Genomic DNA, 21,527 nt, shown 5'->3' with positions numbered 1-21,527 from the left:
CCACTCCCTCTGCACCCTGAGGCTGCGCCCCCACTCCGCCCCTTCTGCCAAGGCCCCATCCTTGCTCCGCCTGCTCCCTCCATCCAGCACCTCCTGCCACCACCGAACTGCTGATTGGTGGGTGGCTGGTAGGCGCTGAGCACCCACTATTTTTTTTTCCCATGGTGTTCCAGCCGCGGAGCACCCACAGAGTCTGTGCCTATGGTAGAAGTAGTTTGTTCAGCAATGGCTAGGTTTGGTCCTTGGGTCTTCTTTGCACCCGATATTTGTGAGTTTGCACCTTTTCCTTCTTGTGATTGAACAACTTTTCATCTTCTAGCAACACCAGCCTTTAATATTAGTGTGTGCGTGTGTGTTGCTAGATGTCACTCAGCTATAAGCAGCTAAATATCTCTGAACGCTTTTCATTTCTCTTCTATATTCTTTCTCTTCACTGATTGAAGAGAGAGTGCAGATTGCTACAAATTGCTAGCATAGTGTATAAGGCATGAACACTTTGTACAAGAAAAAATAGTTCGGAAAGTGGATGCAGATGTCAAGAGAGTGAACAAAGAGTGAAACCATCTATTCACTCTGTCCCCTGTCCACCTTTACAAAGAAAAAAAATGAAAATTTTTTTGAAGGCATTGTAGTGTTCAATTAAAACAAGACTTGAATGAGAGCCAGAAGGCAACAAAGCACACAATATCTGAAACTTCAGAAGGAAAAAGGCATGATGTTTGGCAGGCAAGACTTGATAAGAAAGACAAAGGTCTTGATGCTGGAGAGTTTATAGGTGGATGAAAACACATTTCATTGTGTGAGAAGCTGAAAATAAAGATTGCAAAGAGTATCAAAAACATGTTGTAATGATCCAGGATATTCTCAAGGAAAATAGGAGTTTAAGGAAATGAAAGGGTCAATTAGTAATGAAATGAGCAGCTATTTTCTTTGGACACTAACAACACAGCAGATACAGTATATAGAGTTAGCAAAAATCTGCAGTAGTATGTCTAAGCAGTCCTGAAAACACTAGTTGGTTCCAGGGGTATTAGAAACAGAAAACAAACAGGGAGATCAATATACCTTTTGTAAACTCAAAATAGAAGTAAAATAAGATGCAAAGAGCCCTTGGTCCATGAAGGCTGGATATAACAATTTGGCTGAGATTGGGCTCTCTCTCCAAAGCACCTAATTTATTCTGCTTTTTAAACCCTACTTTCCTTTCTTCCCCTACCCTCCTAGAAATTTGCAAGTATGTTTGGGGTCTTCTTTCCAAAGAGGCCTACAAATTTTGCCACTCCATTCCCTTAGAAATATGGGAGTTGATGTAGGGCCTGGTGTTTCCAAAAAGACCTCCAAATTTTGCTACGTCATGACCGCCCACTTTGCCCTCCCCCATATACCCTGGAAATACATGAATGGGTTTAGCGACCAACGTTTTTGGTAGCTTCAGATGATCTTTAATCTTGGTGACTCTCTGCAAATATTATGAGGAGGACAAAAGTTTCAAAACTTGATGACATATTGGAAACATATGGAATTACACACTGATCAGCATCAAATCTAAATTTTAACTGAGGAGCTAAAGAGCTGACTGATCTAAAAAATGGATTATAACTAAGCAAAAGATCAGATATCGATCAGAGGTTACCATAAGAGAGAATGAATGCTACAGGCAGCCTGTCATTGCCTTTCACCAGTAGCTTATATCTGACTGATTTCAACTGTGGCAAAGTCATAGTTCACAGATCTCTGAAATTAGTGGTCTGATTCTATTTTGTAGTGGACAATATTATAAATTTTAATTAGCACCTGTGCAGGCAGCCTCAGTAGAGAGTACGACGTTGGCCGAGTCTGTATTGTCTTTTGAGCTTGGATTGAAACACACTACTTGGGAAAGTTACATTGTTGCTAACCAGGCTGCACGTTATATTAATAGAGGACTGGAGATTCCAGTGCTGTCAATCTTGAATCTTTCAGGAGCACTAAATTCTCATTAATAATCCTTTAGGGAAATGCAAAAGAGTTTTTCAAAAGATTTTCCACTAAACATCTTGTGCATATGACAAATCTCCAGAGAAAATACATATAAACTATCGTTAGTCGAGGGATTTATTAACTGAACTTTCAACTTCAGCTGTTTTTTTAAAAGAGAAATTCTCAACATTTCTTCACAGCTTGTCTCAAAATTGTCTTCTAGTGACTAGACTGTGAAGAAAAAGAATTCACTACTACTGGCTAATGGCTGAACTATCCCAGATTGACAGCTTGTACTATCTTGATCAGAATCTTCAAAAGTCCTCATGTGTTTTCTGTGATCTTTTGGCTTTCAAACTTTTCTTGTGTTTAAATCTAAGGGAAGAAATAGGAATCAGTAGGAAAAAAAAAAGTTATGATAAACCTATACACAACACAGTTGTGATACTTTAAAGCTTCACAAAAGAAACAGATAATCAGAGATAGGCACATCATTAAAGAAGTTGAATCCATTTTGTATGGAGAACTGCTCAGTCAAGCTTAGAAATAAACACCAGATAAAAGAGGTCAGAAGCTGAATTACATTTGTTAGATGAAAGAAACTGTTAAGAGCAATCTCTACTAAACCAAGGAGAAACATCTACAATTACCAATGTAATGATAGTAATACTCAGTCTGCAAATATGGCCTCTTGCACTAAGTATAGAGTAAAGTAGAATTGCTGGATGTGACAACATGCTGAAATAACACCATATGAAAAATATAAACACTTCCACTGCAAATTACAATAGCAAACAGTAACTAGAAGGAAAATTCCTAAGGACTGAGCATAAAAAATTAATCAGAAAAGATTTTGATTTCTTACGCTGATTATCAATCCAGAGTAGCTCTATTCACTTGAGTTACTTTTGGATTTAGACAGGAGTAGGTGAGATCAGAACCTTACTCTGTGTGTCCTAAAACTGACATGAGGGCTTTAGCAATGTCACAGTCATGTATCAACTCCCTCTGGTGCATAGGCGGGACCTCATAAGTATCCCCATTGCACTCTGTGAGCGAGAGTGGGAAAATGGTTGAGGAGTGGTCCCCATAAGCATTCTGTGCTGATATGTGGCAATGAGATGCTATTTCATATGGTGGGAAATGAGGGTTGGAGATAAAAAGTGACAACTTAAAATGTCCCCTCCCTGTAAGGGCCACATTGCCGCTTTAGCAGCTGTTTGTGGCCCTTTCCTCCACTTTTAACCTGCTTTCTGTGCAAAAGCTAAACAGAGACTTTAACAGCCCAAATGATATTTCATAAAGGAGATCAAGTTGTTGGACCGTGAACTACTACTGAAAGAGCAGATGGGTTTCTGGGGACTGGAAGAGAAAGGTAATGGTCTGGAAAGCAAATTTTATTTTGGCACTCAATGGGGAAGGTGCAGAACACAGGAAGGTCATGAGATTGATACACGGGCTCTGGGCCTTTTGTTGGTCAAAAAGTTTAGAGAACCTAGGATTTGTTTTGTTTTTTAAATTAAGGGGCCTATACTGCAAGGTGCTGTGAACTTTCAACTCCTATTGACTTCAATGGATCTTACAGGTGCTCAGCTCCTTGCAGCATTGTTGGAGATGGTCCCAATCTTCCAAAGGTTTATGAATCTGATTAATTTTACAGTACAGTGAGTAGTTTCACTGAGGGGTGTGTGTGTGTGTTTGCAGGTTTGGATCTTATGGGCTAGATCCTGCAAATAGATCTGCCCCAAAACATCCCTGTGCCTATTCAGAGACCATTGAAGTCAGTGAGGCCTCTCACAGGTGCAGGGGTGTGGTCAGGTGGATCCATTCATAGGATCTGGCCCTCATTGGGAACCTTCGTGTAGAATAAGAAAACTCAAAGTCCTAATTAAGTGAGATGTTGTCGAACATTTTGAGTTAGTATCCAATAAGTGACAAAAGGAAGAGTGAACAACCATTCACAAAGAGAAGGTGCTGGATTTACATGGACCCCCTGCCTCATTGTTATCTAAACCTTCCTGTGCTTAGTTAATATTCCAAAATGACTTCTCTTAGTCCTTCAGTTCTTTTTTCTTGTACATTTTAACGTTGAGATTTCCCATGATGATGATGATGATGATAATAGAGTCTTTGAACATTTGGCAGCTTGCCTCATCGTATAAATTCCTTCCAGATGCTTTTTGGATCACAGATATAATACAATATTAAATGAAAATATTAATGTTAATGCAACATCGAGAAAGATAAATCAATCACCTAAGTCAGGAAATTCTGAAAGTTCCTGACACAATGTTGAACTCTGCCAAATTGCTCTTCCTGTATATTTTATGGTATACATTGCACAACAGAAGCATTAAGGTTTACATTTAACAAGGGCAGAGGAATTGAAAATACAACATATGTGCAATATAGATGTCTTAATATTGCAGTAAAACTGATGGCCTAAATTCCATGCTGATTTATACTCACTGTGCTTCAGTACTATGGGGGCTAAGCAGGGTGTACATTAGCTAAGAATTTGGCCCAAGGTTTCTACTAAAATGTTAACTCAACCATATTGAGTCCTCATTAAATGTAGAGCTTACTTAAGGTTCATAACATTTCATATGTAGGCACGATTGTTCAGAGTTTGGTACTACTGTAGAACACTTGATATTTCCTGACATTTAAATACTTGAGTTCTCACACGTGACATTGTATTAATGTGAGTACTTGGATGTGATTTCGCTGTGAGGAGTGGTGCTTTGTTGTGTTTATTTTTTAAACTAAGCCTCCTTAAAGATGCTGTGGTGCCACATAATGTACTTTAGAAATGATTCAGTATTGGTAAAGTTTTTAGAGCTACCATAGTGCTCATAGGTCACTTCAGTAACACAGCTTTAACTGGGGTGCCCTTAATCAATATTCTAAACTACTCCAGTGCCCTGATTCAGGAAGGTACTCAAGACATGCTTGACTTTAAGCACATGAGTTGTCCATTGAAGTCAATGAGAGTACTCATGTTAAAAGTTAGACACGTGCTCATGTACTTTCATCAATCAGGACCTACAATAAAAAACACTCGAACTTATGTTGTAAATTGCATGTGAGAGAACAGTGACCTAAAAAATTGACATGGCATATTCTGGTTTTGAAACATAATAGCAAAACACCTTAAGTGACTTAAGTGGGATCAAGATTTGGCACTGAAAACTTTAAAAATACTGATACAGTTTTCTTTAGACTTGATTGTTTATCCTTCCTCAATTACAACTATCAAACAGCCAAGCTGGAAATGTCTTGGTTTGCTGTTTGTTATGTAGGCACAAACACTTATGTAGAATATATATACATAATACATAATTTATATGTACGCATGCACCTGGGGGACCAGGAAGGGGAAGATGAGAATGGGTGTGGTTTATGTTTCTAACACTTTTATAGCTCAAAAAACTGCTCATTTGCTTTTGCTTCTGCTGAAAAATTCCTCTTCTCTTTCCCCACTCCCCCATGTATTGTCTTTGGTCCTAAAAAAAGTATGAAAGGCATGTATTTGAGAGAATTATGAGCAACTAAAAATAGCATGGAGGAGAGGGGGAAAGTAGAACGGAAACTGCATCTCAATCTTAACTTCAGCATTTACTTATGTTGAATGCTAAAAAATACATTTGCATATTGAGCAAAATGACCTATTGTGAAAGTAGATCATGCTGAGTAAAGGGGTTTAAAACTTTGATTTTAGACAGACATCCATTCGCTCCATAGGTGTCAAACCTTATTGTTTGTTACCCTGGTTTTTGGTTTGGGTCTTGTCTTAGGCTAGTATAGTAAGAACACTTTGTATAGTATTAACCAAACTTTTCATGATCATGAATTAAACTTTTTTCCAGCCTCAGAGTTTACCTGATTTTTCAACTGTAAATAAAATAATCACTGTAATTATATGACCTTATACTGCTCCACTTCACTTGCCTCTTCATCCTACCTGATCTGCTAGATCTATTAGTTCTAATAGAAGTGTTAATACCTGTATCAAAACAGTCATTTTGTTAAGATAGCTGGTCTGAGCCGACTTATTACTATTCCAAATTCTTTTCCCCCCGTCATATTGGGTTTAAAGAACCACTGGCAACTGAAGACCATGGCTCTTGATTAGTGGCCATAATAGAGAAGTTGTCACAGGTTTGTAAAAAGAAAAGGAGGACCTGTGGCACCTTAGAGACTAAGAAATTTATTTGAGCATAAGCTTTCATGAGCTACAGCTCACTTCATCGGATGCATTCAGTGGAAAATACAGTGGGGAGATTGATATACACAGAGAACATGAAACAATGGGTGTTATCATACACACTGTAACGAGAGTGATCAGGTAAGGTGAGCTATTACCAGCAGGAGAGCGGGTGGGGGGGCGGGAACCTTTTGTAGTGATAATCAAGATGGGCCATTTCTAGCAGTTGACAAGAACGCCTGAGGAACAGCGGGGGAGGGGGGAGGAATAAACATGGGGAAATAGTTTTACTTTGTGTAATGACCCATCCACTCCCAGTCTTTATTCAAGCCTAAGTTAATTGCATCCAATCTGCAAGTTAATTCCAATTCAGCAGTCTCTCGTTGGAGTCTGTTTTTGAAGTCTTTTTGTTAAGAATTGCCACTTTTAGGTCTGTAATCGAGTGACCAAAGAGATTGAAGTGTTCTCCGACTGGTTTTTGAATGTTATAATTCTTGACGTCTGATTTGTGTCCATTTATTCTTTTATGTAGAGACTGTCCAGTTTGGCCAATGTACATGGCAGAGGGGCATTGCTGGCACCTGATGGCATATATCACATTGGTAGATGTGCAGGTGAATGAGCCTCTGATAGTGTGGCTGATGTGATTAGGCCCTATGATGGAGTCCCCTGAATAGATATGTGGACACAGTTGGCAACAGGCTTTGTTGCAAGGATAGGTTCCTGGGTTAGTGGTTCTGTTGTATGGTGTGTGGTTGCTGGTGAGTATTTGCTTCAGGTTGGGGGGCTGTCTGTAAGCAAGGACTGGCCTGTCTCCCAAGGTCTGTGAGAGTGATGGGTCGTCCTTCAGGATAGGTTGTAGATCCTTGATGATGCGTTGGAGAGGTTTTAGTTGGGGGCTGAAGGTGATGGCTAGTGGCGTTCTGTTATTTTCTTTGTTGGGCCTGTCCTGTAGTAGGTAACTTCTGGGTACTCTTCTGGCTCTGTCAATCTGTTTCTTCACTTCTGCAGGTGGGTATTATAGTTGTAAGAATGCTTGATAGAGATCTTGTAGGTGTTTGTCTCTGTCTGAGGGGTTGGAGCAAATGCGGTTGTATCATAGAGCTTGGCTATAGACAATGGATCGTGTGGTGTGGTCTGGATGAAAGCTGGAGGCATGTAGGTGGGCATAGCGGTCAGTAGGTTTCCGGTATAGGGTGGTGTTTATGTGACCATCGCTTATTAGCAGCGTAGTGTCCAGGAAGTGGATCTCTTGTGTGGACTGGTCCAGGCTGAGGTTGATGGTGGGATGGAAATTGTTGAAATCATGGTGGAATTCCTCAAGGGCTTCCTTTCCATGGGTCCAGATGATGAAGATGTCATCAATATAGCGCAAGTAGATTAGGGGCATTAGGGGACGAGAGCTGAGGAAGCGTTGTTCTAAGTCAGCCATAAAAATGTTGGCATACTGTGGGGCCATGTGGGTACCCATAGCAGTGCCGCTGATTTGAAGGTATACATTGTCCCCAAATGTGAAATAGTTGTGGGTGAGGACCAAGTCACCAAGTTCAGCCACCAGGTTTGCCATGACATTATCGGGGATACTGTTCCTGACAGCTTGTAGTCCATCTTTGTGTGAAATGTTGGTGTAGAGGGCTTCTACATCCATAGTGGCTAGGATGGTGTTTTCAGGAAGATCACCGGTGGATTGTAGTTTCCTCAGGAAGTCAGTGGTGTCTCGAAGATAGCTGGGAGTGCTGGTAGCATAGGGCCTGAGGAGGGAGTCTACATAGCCAGACAATCCTGCTGTCAGGGTGCCAATGCCTGAGATGATGGGGCATCCAGGATTTCCAGGTTTATGGATCTTGGGTAGCAGATAGAATACCCCTGGTCGGGGTTCCAGGGGAGCGTCTGTGCAGATTTGTTCTTGTGCTTTTTCAGGGAGTTTCTTGAGCAAATACTGTAGTTTCTTTTGGTAACCCTTAGTGGGATCAGAGGGTAATGGCTTGTAGAAAGTGGTGTTGGAGAGCTGCCGAGCAGCCTCTTGTTCATACTCCTACCTATTCATGATGACGACAGCACCTCCTTTGTCAACCTTTTTGATTATGATGTCAGAGTTGTTTCTGAGGCTGTGGATGGCATTGTGTTCTGCACGCCTGAGGTTATGGGGCAAGTGATGCTGCTTTTCCACAATTTCAGCCCGTGCACGTCAGCGGAAGCACTCTATGTAAAAGTCCAGTCTGCTGTTTCGACCTTCAGGAGGAGTCCACCCAGAATCCTTCTTTTTGTAGAGTTGGTAGGAAGGTCTCTGTGGGTTAGTATGTTGTTCAGAGGTGTGTTGGAAATATTCCTTGAGTCGGAGACGTCGAAAATAGGATTCTAGGTCACCCCAGAACTGTATCATGTTCGTGGGGGTGGAGGGGCAGAAGGAGAGGCCCCGAGATAGGACAGATTCTTCTGCTGGGCTAAGAGTATAGTTGGATAGATTAACAATATTGCTGGGTGGGTTAAGGGAACTACGGTTGTGGCCCCTTGTGGCATGTAGTAGTTTAGATAGTTTAGTGACTTTTTCCTTTGTAGAGAAGCAAAGTGTGTGTTCTAACCACTGGAAATGGCCCACCTTGATTATCACTACAAAAGGTTTGCCCCCCGCTCTCCTGCTGGTAATAGCTCACCTTACCTGAGCACTCTCGTTACAGTGTGTATGGTAACACCCATTTTTTCATGATCTGTGTGTATAAAAACATCCTCACTGCATTTTCCACTTCTATGCATCCGATGAAGTGAGCTGTAGCTCACGAAAGCTTATGCTCAAATAAATTGGTTAGTCTCTAAGGTGCCACAAGTACTCCTTGTCTTTTTGCGGATACAGACTCACACGGCGGCTACTCTGAATCCTGTCACAGGTTTGTACATCCTTGCTCAATCCTGACGATTCAGCATTATGCCATACAAGATTTTCCATATGTTACAATTGAAGGCAAGCTTGGTGATGAAGAGTCAGTGTCTCCTCTCCTGATAGAGAGACAGCACTAGCTGTGAAAAGTTTGATGGCACAACGTCACTAGCTTTCTTGAAAAAAGCAGCCTCATCAATAATTTTATGCATTTTGGAACATGATGGCTCTTACAGCACACTGCCTGCTACTCCCTTTATCTCTGCTTAATCAGGGGAATAACAAGTACAGGTATACTTCATGAGAGCAGCAGGCTGCGCATGCCATCCTTTTTGGTATCCTGCTGACTATTGGCTATTGCTGAGGAAAACTGTTTAATGGTCAACCGTTTAAAAAGCACTGACTCTTGACCTAGTTATCCTGAAATCATGTGATAAAATCAGAGCTCAAAATTGTAAACTTTGTGACTAACTTTCAATAGGTTATGATTTGAGATAATTTTTTTGGCATGAGCATAAAGATGCTGCTTTTCTTAGTGCTATGGAATCAACCCAAGTTTAAAGCAGTTTTTCCCCTAAATGACAAAAGGTGTAAAAGTTGTCTGTAAACTAAAACAACAGCAGGTCATTAAGATCTGAATCCTGCATTGAGAATTGCTCGGAGGACCCGTACAGACCCTACTGAACTCATAGGTTTAGTGAATTTGAGTCAAGAGACCACATCTGAAAATATACTGCTACTAGCACCCAGATGTTTAAATCAAGGGGCTTTTAGCTGAATTCCTCCAGTTGGTCTCAGCTGCCATGATAGCAGCTCAGGTGAATAATTTTCTCCCAGAAAAATTATCCTCTCATAATCTGTTCTATAGTCCTTACCATACTACCCTTTCTCTTTCAACCTTTTTATGGACTCTCCCTCCTTCTCTGCATCAGATTCAACCTTTTTGTCCTCACCTTTGAGACCCTTCATGATTCTGCCTCACCATACATACCTGTTCCTGAATCTTTTGGGGGGTGTTCCATGTCTCCTCTATTACACCAACGATGCTTGCCTCAAACACTCATTTGTCATTCACAATGACCTTTGATGCTCTCTCCCCTTCACCCTCCTCCCCCATTCCTTCTGTATCTTGTCTGAACTATTCTGTACAGCAGTTACCCTGTCCTGTTTCAAATTTTTCCTAAGGACTTTCATATGATGTCTGTGGGAAAAGCCAACTGATTGCTAGGTAGAGAGTCAGTGGGGACTGCTGATAGCCATCCTTTCTCCAACCCTTTTGTTTGTCTTGTCTTTTTAGATTGTGAACTCTTCAGGGCATGGACTCTCTTTCAGTGTGTCGGGGGAGTGCCTAACACAATAGGGCCCTGATCTCAGTTATACTTACTTCTGTTATGTAAATTCTATTCAATTATAATATAGACAAATATTCACAATTACAAATAAATAGAAAACTATGCATTACTGGTGCCATTTTCTATATATGAATTATTCTGATGGTTTTTAACAGGGTTAATACACCAAAAATGACTGCAGACGATGTAAATTAAAGTATTCCTTTAAATAAAGCTTCTTCTACTGTGTCTAGCCATCATATTTATATTTTCATTTAGTTTTTCCATGCAAGTTAAATTTCTCTATTGCCAGATCCAATTAAAATGGTCATGATTCCAAAATAACGATTCAAAAATTCAGTTTGGAACTGCCATTTTGATAGTATCAAATCCATTATACATAATCTCCTACAATAGAAAGCAAGTATTCAGCACTGCTAACCACAGTGATCACAACACCAGTTAAAACTGAGTTAAATTAATTCACTACAGCCAATCACCCTGGGCCTGTGCTCTTGTCAGATCGCATAAACTAAATGGGGTCAAGCCTGGTTAGTACTTGGTTGGGAAACCTCCATGGAAAACAAGGGTGTTGAAGGAAGTGGTGCTTGTAATTCTGTGCATAGTACACCTCACCATAAGTCAGTATTGGCACCATGCTGAAGCATTGGTTTAGTGGATTTTAGAGACTGATTTTCTGGATCATTGGAAGAACAAGGTCCTATTTAACATCCCACAGCTTTTTTGGAAAGTGAGGGTAAGTGTTTTGAAAGAGTTAATGATACATGTGCGCTTTTGAAATTCAGATTTCATATCCTGCCTGCTTAAATATTTATTGCCTTTTCAGTTGGGTACTCTTCACTTCCTGTCTTTCTACTGTGTAATGTTGCTGTCAAGATGTTTTTATTTTCCTGTGGCAAAGGAATCTGCACTTGTATGGACTGATACACCCATACGATAATAAAACAGTGCTTGCTAACATACAGTTTGACTAGTGTGGTGTGGTCTAACTGTTTGAAATAATTTTTTTACAAAGCATGGTTTTCAATCTGCCAAGTCATCTCTTGTATTTTTACAGGAAGACAAGAGCTCAGTGTTACAAATGGTTCACTACATGAAGGAAAATACTAGATTTTTAAGTAATACTACTTTTATGCAGAACTGTGCAAGTTCAACACAGTGTGAAGGTTACAAAGCTAAGTGTGAAACATACATGAAAAAACAGTCTCTCTTTTTTGTTGTTCTCAGGTTAAGATTGGTTTATAGAAAAACTAGAGTCTGTATAACATGAGCACTGACTCTTAAGAGGAATTAAATAAAGAAGAAGTACAGCTGTATCGGAAAATGATCATTTCAGTATGAAAGGGAAACTCTGGAAGCTGCTTAAGTGTTAAGAATGTAAGACACACATTCTGCACACACATCGTGGGTGTACTGATGTGTGATTAAGACTGGAAAAAAGGGCTTTGTCCGGTTTTTTTATGGGTATTGTGTTCTCTATGGAACCTGGGCAACTGGATTCAGTGAAGCATTACATCAGGTTTTAGGTGCAGTACCCAGAAATTTCAAATCTCCTTGTTTTGATTGATGCCAAAGTACTTTTTTATTACAAAGCTTTTTTTAAAAAAATTATTTCTTAGCACTGAAACTGTGTCCTAATCTACTTGTGCATGCCTAAACCTTCTTTGAAAATTAGGATGAGATTCCATCTGAGACTATTTTGATTGAACATATTCCTGAAGGTTTCATCACATGACATAATCTTTAATTAAAGATTAATCTTTAATTCCTGGAGACTCCAGGACAACCCAGGAGGGTTGGCAACCCTAGCCTGAACTCTTATGCTGGAAAGGTATATCATCATTTCACTTATGTAGGAGGCTGAACCAAGATTCTTTATCTAAAAGCTCCAGAATTTGAGATTTCAAAATATGGATCAGAATCTTAACATAAAGTTTGGGAGGTTCAGGTTCAGTGTTAGGGTTTGGCCCATTATAGAGAGAGTTTGGAGCTATGACTGTTTAAGATTAGGACATAGGATTAGAAAATATATACTTGGATTTTTAAATGAATAATTTACACAACAAAGGTAGCATCTTTTTTGTGTGTCTGGAATGTCTCTGAGCAGACCATAACATACACTAACATTCTTGTTCAAAGTTGTGGTGTTTTTTATAAAATAAAAAAAATCAGTCCAGTTATTTTTGTCTCTCTGAATTTTGAAAAGTTAGTGTTTGATATTGAAAATCTGAGCTCTGTCAGTTAGTTGTGACTGGTCACATGGCATAGTTTCTTTTCAGTCTAACTCATAAGGAAGATGGCTTGAAGGAGTAGTAGTAGTTAGGGAGAATTAGAATGTAGGCAGGATTATTTAGAACATCATAAACCTTTTCCTTTGTGGGCCAAATATGCCTTACTTGTCCCATCCCATCATTACACAGAAAGGTAGACTATTGTGAGAGATATTAATGGTGGGAAGAGTTTTAAAGTATTTTCCTCTCATAGTATTCACATAAAGCAATTGCATGTATATGTTTGGTCCTGTCTGCCAAGGGTATATGATCAGATCTTTATCGGGCTCCCTCAGTTACCTCTATAAAGGGTCTCTAGCTAGCCATTTTGGGAACACTGTCCCCTGTTGTATTTACGGCCTGCGACCCATCTTCTACAACATATACCACTTACAGTGCAAATCAATTTCAAAAGCACAAAATATGCTTTCTAACAGCATTTTGTAAACCTCTTATCATTTGATGTTTTTTCCAAAAGTACCAACAAGTGCATCTGCAGTGAATTTATTTTAATATTTTGTCCAGTCCTTGCAGAAATTTTTTTTTGTCTGGTTCAGGTCTGCTGTAGTAACTATAGGGATAAAATATACTTGATTTAAAAATTAGTAAAACTGTGTAACTTCACAGCAAAGCTAAGCATATTTCCTATTAAAAATATTAAAACCAAAAGTTAACTTTGAAGGCTCATCACAATATTCTTACACATTCAAAACATCTGAAAGGCTAAAGCAGCTGAAAACCTATTCTATTCTCCAGCTCAGTCATAATAAAAATCCTTATCCAACTGACACTGTGTTGATTTAAAAAAAAAAAAATCTGGGCTGAGAACTGTTACAGGTTATATCTTAATCAGACTTGTCAATGATTAACTTCCTCAGACAGTGGCTTTTAATGGATAGTCTTATTTGGTCACAGTTAAACACAATGGACCTCATTCCCCCTTGCTATACAGCTTGTATAATAATTTACGATAATTCAAACTGTGTGCAAAATGCTACCAACTCAGAATGATAGCACTTTGTATGCACTTTGCAATCATTTTGCTGGTGTATATGATTACATGTGGTGCAAAACAATGTATTACCATACCCAATGGGTCAAATTAATCCCTGATGGAATGCCATGAAATTACACCATGGACTGATTTGGTCCAGGGGCACTGCTGTGCCTCACTAATGTGTCCTAGTAAGTGAAGGTAACAATCTGCTTGGAGTGAAGTACACAATTTCTTCATTTCTAGGAGGGGGGCCTATTTAAAATAGAAACATAAACTTGGGTTGCCTCCAGATAAACTTTCTTTTAGACACCCATGCAACAAATGGCTGTGCAGTGCTCTTAACCTTTTTTTTTGTGATATGTAACAAGCTACTTTTTGTTTTTGTGTTTTTTGTTTTCATTGCAGAATTTTTCAAATATTACATCTTTTATCTTGCATCATGCAGATTCTCTAAGGGTGACCATCCTGGCTTTGTTTCCTTAGGAAATCCCTCAAGGAAGCTCTCTTTCTAATATTTCTCCAAGACTCTTGCTGGTAGTACTCAGAAGATTCATGTACCAGAAAGAGAAATCTTTTTATTAGTGAAAGCATAGATGGGATTTTTGGGTTCTCAGGGTCTTCAGGAACTTATAGCTTGTTCTGCATTCAGATGTAAGATTGAATAGGGAGAGAAAATAATTTCTTTTTTTTGCAGACAGCTGAAGTAGATACAGGGGGGGCCCATATTGTTTCATTGTGTATTTTAATGTTGATTTTTCTAGCAGACTGTAAATATGGATAAACAGCTCTTATGTGCTTTGCTCATGAAATATCCTTAGGCATTTGTTTTGCAATTAAAAAGTCAAAACCCCTCAAAGCATATGTTAGCTTTTCCACTAAAGCATATTAAAGCAGTGAAGCAATGCAAACAAGAAACTGACTATTTCCAGTGGATGAGCTAAATCCTTAAAACAGGATTAACCAATTTTGTAATTTGATTATGGTAGGATCCTGCCCACCAACGACAGGGGTCTGTCGGTGTTACAGTAGCATCTACGCAAAGGGCCTTAAAAAAAGGGCTGTGTTTAAAAGCTACATATTTGCACGAAAGGTGCTATTAGTGTATTTGTTCTACCTGTGCATTTTCAATAGATGTTTAGAGCTCTGATAGTCAAGTTGGAAAACAAAAACAAATAAAACAAACAAAAACTTGATTAGATTAAATGCAAGATCCAAATTGTTTTGATATACTTTACTTAGGTTTTGCTAATATTAGCTATATGAAAGTACTCTAAAAATATGAATGCTTGATTAGTAATACCTTAAGTTATTTGATAGGTAGGTACCATGACGAATGGAAATTGTTCCAGTGAGGTTAAACTGATTAAATTTGTGAATGGTAAATAGTTTAGGAACATGGCAAAAATGCCTATGATTATAAATGCTTATGTAAAAGCTGGATTGCGATAGGTTAGAGGTAATCCTGTAACTTCTCTGGTAGGAGTCACTTTCTGTACAGAGTTCTTGAAAATTAGTGCTATGTAAATAATGGAAATTCTGTTTCACACAGGATTTCAAGATTTAGAAACTGTTTTTATTCCAATCCAGAATAAAACCTGAAAATTTTGAAATTTTCTGAAAAAATATTCCTAAAAAAATTATTGGGATTGTTTGAAATATTTCATTTCAATTTTGACTTTTTAAAAAATTTAAATTATATTATAACACAAAATAAAACAATCAAACAAAAAGTTGTTTTGGAGGAAAAATTAAAACATCATCTGAAAATGTAGAAACAGAATGTTGTGAAACAGTTTTGTTCAGAGTTTCGATTTTGATGGAACTGCACTTTCCAATGAAAACCTGTTCTGCAGCGGTTTTTTCTGATCAGCTCTACTTCAAACCTTGATTTGCCCTGATTCCCCTTTGTGTTTTGCTTCTCTGACTCCACATCAACTTACCCACGAAAAGAGAGGAGTCCCCCAGTCAAGTTGAAGGGGCCCTTTCACATCTGTACTTTCTTGCTTAGTCCTTTTTATTTTATTTCTTTCTGAGCCAGCTTTTCCTCTCATATACTGTACTTCCCAAAGTAATGGCATTGGTCTGCGACAGGGGTCTCAAACTCAATTTACCTTAGGGCCAGTGCCAGTCCTCAAATCCTACCAGTGGGCCAGTAATGTCACTCATGCCGCCTAGAACTTGCCCCCAAAACTCCGCACCCCACCTGCCTAAGGCTCTGGGAGGGAGTTTGGATGGGGGAGGAGGTCTGCGGTAGTGGGTTGGGGTGCAGGCTCTGGGAGGGAGTTTGGGTGCAGAAGGGGTGAGAGGTTGGGCTCTGGGAGGGAGTCTGGGAGGGGGTCTGGGGTGCAGACTCTGGGATGGAGTTTGGGTGCGGGGTGCAGGCTCTGGGCTAGGGCTAGGGGAGGGGTGCAGGCTCTGGGAAGGAGTTTGGGGACGGGAGGGGGTGTGTGGGAAAGCGGTGGGGGTGCAGGTTCTGGGAGGGCATCAGGAGGTGCAGTGCTTACCTGGGGCTCCAAGGTGGGGTGGGCCAGGGGGCCTCCACACACTGCTGCCCCCAGACACCGCAGGGGCGCTCGGGGCGGGGGCAGTGTGCGGCGGCACAGCCCTGCCCTGCCCTGTCCCGCCCTGGGGCCGGCAGACATGTGGAGCGAGCACGCAGAAGCCACTCAGCTCCTCTGTGCTGCCGGTGGTGGGCAGGATCCTGGGCCATTGTAAATCGTCTAGGGGACACGTGGGGGAGGGGAGCGCCCAGAAGCAGCAGGCAGGGCCAAGGGAGAGATCTGGCCCCAAAATTGCTGGAGCCCTGTGGGCCACATTGGGGAGGTTCTCGGGCTGCAGATGGCCCACAGGCCGGGAGTTTGAGACCCCTGGTCTGCTAGATGAGAGCCACAATGAGTTACCTTAATGGCCCAATTTGGAAGTACACCTCCCAATTTAACTTTCCCTTTGAACAAATCCTGTTTATTTAAGTTCTTATATGGCTCTGCTTACTGTAGTATCTGAGCATCTCTCAAGCATTAGTGGATTTTATCCACAATACGTGTGAAACAGGAAGGTATCATCCCCATTTTACTGGTTGGGAACTGAGGCACACGGTAGACTAAGAGACTTGCCCAGCATTCCATAGGGAGTCTGTGACAAGCCAGGAACCAAATGCAGGTCTCTTGACTCCCAGTCCAGCATCCTATCTTTTAGACCATTCTTCTGTTTAACATTGTTTTAAATGTGCTTCTCGGATATGACTTTCATCATCAGACAGATGCCAGTACAGAAAATATGACCTCATTGTTCCGTGGGCCTACAGTAATATAAAGCATTTGCAGTATATTAACCTTTAAGATATAACCCATTTTTGAACAGTACAAAGTAACTTGAGATGAAACATAACACAATATGATTTGAAAGTAGCTTCTGTCTACAGACGCGCACACACAAACACACAGGGATATAAGAACAGACAATTTTCAACTTTCAGATAATATTAGAGATTTTAAAAGCTATATAGGTCAGGTTATGCTTTGCCATGGCAATATCCGTGGCTGGGCAGATTTAAGCAGAAAACTCAGTCTCAACTTAAGTTTCCCGACTAATTATCCCATCATTGAGAGGGGAGGGGGCTAGTTTGCTGGCCCAAGATATGTGTGTGGTTTGGGGCCATCCAAGCCAGTGCCATCAACCCTTGTGGAATCCTACAGATACTCACACATCTATGGTGGGCCACTCTGAAGCATCTCCTGGTCCTGGCAGAATTGTTCTGAAAATAACTTTGCTGCCACAGTCTTCTCATTTGTGCCTGGGCCAGCCCTTCTCAATGGCATGGAGTAGGCTCTCCAGGGAGCTGATGCTGACTGTCAGCATTGTTTTCTGCGGAAAGAATTCCCCAGGGCTAGACAGAGCATTTCTGTCTCCCTTCTCATCTGTGGGAGCCTTGACAGGACAGAGATTCCACAGGTTTAGGGAAATAGAGAATACTTCCTCTTAGATTTCTCTCATCTCCTTTCTCACCTGCCCCCACCGTCATGCTTTTACCAGTCAATCTTGTCTTCCCTTTTAGGCTGGCGATTGACCACATGAAATGATGCAGTCTGAGTTTCATCCTTTGTTCTGGAGTTGGAAAACATGTTTTTCAGGGTAGCCAGTCATTGGTGAGGATGGAGAGTTGAAGTATCTGTCTGTTTCTGGCTTCTTCCGTGAGCCTTGGTCTATGCACTTGCAACGCTTACTGTTTTAACGAATCCTCCATTGCTTCTTAAATTGGTAGGAGATTGGGACTTTACTGTGGTGGGCTCATGGATACTGAATTATTTCGCTCTCCCTCTTTTCTAAATTCATCTTGATCTGTCTCTGCCCATGCTGAAACTCAACCTCTAAAAAAAGTTTTGTTTCATACAACATGTGTATTCACACACGTGTGCATTTGTGTACACACACACATATATGAATTGAGCATTATTAGTTTTCGTATTTGCCTACTCTTACTGCCTTTTACCCCTTCTTTTTCACCCCTTGACTGATTTAATTTGTTAAATTTTTAAAAAGTAAACTTTTATTTTCGTGATTTTTAAAAAGCATATTTTAAACAGTTTGTATTATGCTGTGCAACACAGTGCTTCAGGTGTGCAAAGGAGGTGGGAGAGGTTTTGGAGTTGAATCATTGATAAATGTTTTTTACTTAAGAAAAGGAAGTGAGGCTTCTTTCAGCAAGCTAAAAGAAAAGGAGTACTAGTGGCATCTTAGAGACTAACCAATTTATTTGAGCATAAGCTTTTGTGAGCTACAGCTCACTTCATCGGATGCATTCAGTGGAAAATACAGTGAGGAGATTTATCTATCATGATGGCTTTAGTTGCTCAAAACTGCTCATGTATTGTAAAGCAGATCAAGAAAGGGGGACACGTGATATCTGCTGTGGAATTACTAAGGGGATGGTGTGTCTATTGTTGGTGCCATTTATTTAATTGCAGATAAAGTTCTTGGACTGATGTGTGAACTGAAACTGTGGTCAGGGAATTACATTAACTACTACTCCCTCCTCAGGATTATCACTGTATGTATTTTTAGGTCTAAACTGTGTTTGCTGAATGGAAGTGAATAGAACTCTCTAAGTGAGAGTGTTGTTGTGGGGTATGTGATGTGTGTTATTGTTCTCTCACCATTTGCATGGAATTTTTTGTGACAGTCTAGGCTTCTTGAAATTCTGTTCCTCATAGGTTTAAGCATTAGGTGCAAGGGGGGTTATATGCTTCCCCTCTCCTAAAGTTTTATTATCCTTTTGATGTTGCCCCTCAGGGTGGATATATGAATAGTGTGTTCTCCTCTCCCCACATTTTTTTGTTTTAATGTGGTTGCATCACGAATATTCCCCAATAACTATTAAACCCAATTGAAAAATGCCCATCTTGCCTTTCTTAAAATAATTTTAAAAGGTTATTTCCTGTCTCTTTATTCCTCTCCCTGCTCACTCTACTTAACTAGCACTGGTGTCTTTTGTTTCCCTTTACACTGTTCCCTTTAGACTTCTCTTCTGTACCTCCTGCATACTATGTCTCTCCGCTCCAGGGCCTTCCAGGATCTTTCCACTCCATGATCTTTTAGGACAACATCCTCAGCTGGTGTAAACTGGCATTGCTCCAGCTGAAGTCAGTGGTGCTACACCAGAGTACACCAACTGACAATCTGCTGCCCAATCTCTCTTCAAATCTTCTAAAACCATATATTTTATCCCTTGCGTATGACTCTCGGAGAGAAACTCTCTCTGTTGTTGTTTACTGTACACAATAAGAACTTGATTTACCACCACCCCCGCCCCTTTAATAAAGCAAATAGGCCTACATGAAGTCAAGCTAAGGATCTGAATGAGGATTTCATGTGACTGAGGGTTTCAGGATTGGGGTCTAAAATTGTAAGTAATACTGAATTACAAAATGCTACAGAATGTGTTTATGAATACGGTTGGTAATGCGTTCTCAGCTTCTTCTGTTAGTTTATTTATAAAGTTCAAATATAGTATAAATGTTTTTAAATATTCCAACCTTCTAACCAGAGCTGCCATATAGTAGAATAAAGTTGATGTGCAAGGTTACAGAAAAATGATGAAAACATAATTCAGGTGAAGTTTTCCCATAAAGCCAAGATCATGGGCTATTTTGCTACTTGTTTCAATGGGACAATTGATGCATAGGTTGATTTGATTCACTGACACAGTGTCAGGCTGTCATGAAATGCAACAATAAAGCTCAACTCCTTTAAACATTTTAGGAAATATGGCAGAGAGAGAGAGAGCTCTGCCAAGACGGTTACCACGGCAATGTCGAAGAATGCTGCAGTGACATGCGAGCAGAGCATTCTCCCAACTAGTGAAAAATGATCTGCTTTTCATGTGCTTCTCTTTCCATAGGGAGAAGTTGTCTGTGGCTCAGCTGCAGCGGGAAGTTGCGCGAAGTGAGAGTGAAGGGACAATGGTAAGTGTTGGATAATATCTGTTTTGCAATTCCAGTTGTACCCTTTCTATTCAGGCCTTAGACACATTTCACCTTCCGGAGGGTGGCCACTGAAATATTAGTCTTGCATTAGGATTAGTGATGTTTTTGCCAGTGATGATTTTGGAAAAACTCACAGTTATACCAGAAACACCATTGTCTTGGAAATACTTGTGTTAGGCAGAGAAATAGTCTCCTTTTCCCTGGTGATGGGAATTCACCCTGAAACTCAAGCAAGCATCACTCTGAACCAAAATAGCCAATATCAGATTGAGATATTAGAATCATAGAATATCAGGGTTGGAAGGGACCTCAGGAGGTCATCTAGTCCAACCCCCTGCTCAAAGCAGGACCAATCCCCAACTAAATCATCCAGCCAGGGCTTTGTCAAGCCTGACCTCAAAAACTTCTAAGGAAGGAGATTCCACCACCTCCCTAGGTAACGCATTTCAGTGTTTCACCACCCTCCTAGTGAAAAAGTTTTTCCTAATATCCAACCTAGACCTCCCCCACTGCAACTTGAGACCATTACTCCTCGTTGTGTTATCTGCTACCACTGAGAACAGTCTAGATCCATCCTCTTTGTAACCCCCTTTCAGGTAGTTGAAAGCAGCTATCAAATCCCCCCTCATTCTTCTCTTCCGCAGACTAAACAATCCCAGTTCCCTCAGCCTCTCCTCATAAGTCATGTTTTCCAGTCCCCTAATAATTTTTGTTGTCCTCCGCTGGACGTTTTCCAATTTTTCCACATCCTTCTTGTAGTGTGGGGCCCAAAACTGGACACAGTACCCCAGATGAGGCCTCACCAATGTCGAATAGAGGGGAACAATCACGTCCCTCAATCTGCTGGCAATGCCCCTACTTATACATCCCAAAATGCCATTGGCCTTCTTGGCAACAAGGGCACACTGTTGACTCATATCCAGCTTCTCGTCCACTGTAACCCCTAGGTCCTTTTCTGCAGAACTGCTGCCTAGCAATTCGGTCCCTAGTCTGTAGCGGTGCACGGGATTCTTCCGTCCTAAGTGCAGGACTCTGCACTTGTCCTTGTTGAACCTCATCAGATTTCTTTTGGCCCAATCTTCTAATTTGTGTAGGGCCCTCTGTATCCTATCCATACCCTCCAGCGTATCTACCTCTCCTCCCAGTTTAGTATCATCTGCAAACTTGCTGAGGGTGCAATCCACGCCATCCTCCAGATCATTAATGAAGATAATGAACAAAACCGGCCCCAGGACCGACCCTTGGGGCACTCCACTTGATATTGGCTGCCAACTAGACATGGAGCCATTGATCACTACCCGTTGAGCCCGACAATCTAGCCAGCTTTCTATCCACCTTATAGTCCATTCATCCAGCCCATACTTCTTAAACTTGCTGGCAAGAAT

The 21,527-nt window shown here is 40.7% G+C and overlaps 1 protein-coding gene across 11 annotated transcripts in view; it reads left to right on the top strand.

The window, feature by feature from the left end:
• Positions 1–21,527, top strand: part of NCKAP5 (NCK associated protein 5) — a 587,437-nt gene that overhangs the window by 260,291 nt on the left and 305,619 nt on the right. For all 11 annotated transcript variants that reach the window (XM_074967251.1, XM_074967249.1, XM_074967241.1 and 8 more), the window contains one exon: positions 20,058–20,121. In XM_074967251.1, the coding sequence (XP_074823352.1) occupies positions 20,058–20,121 (64 nt within the window). The remainder of the gene's footprint in view (positions 1–20,057; positions 20,122–21,527) is intronic.

The sequence above is a fragment of the Natator depressus genome, chromosome 11 (assembly GCF_965152275.1).
Source record: "Natator depressus isolate rNatDep1 chromosome 11, rNatDep2.hap1, whole genome shotgun sequence".
NCBI classification, from domain to species: domain Eukaryota; kingdom Metazoa; phylum Chordata; order Testudines; family Cheloniidae; genus Natator; species Natator depressus.
This window is presented reverse-complemented; position numbering and strand designations above follow the sequence as displayed.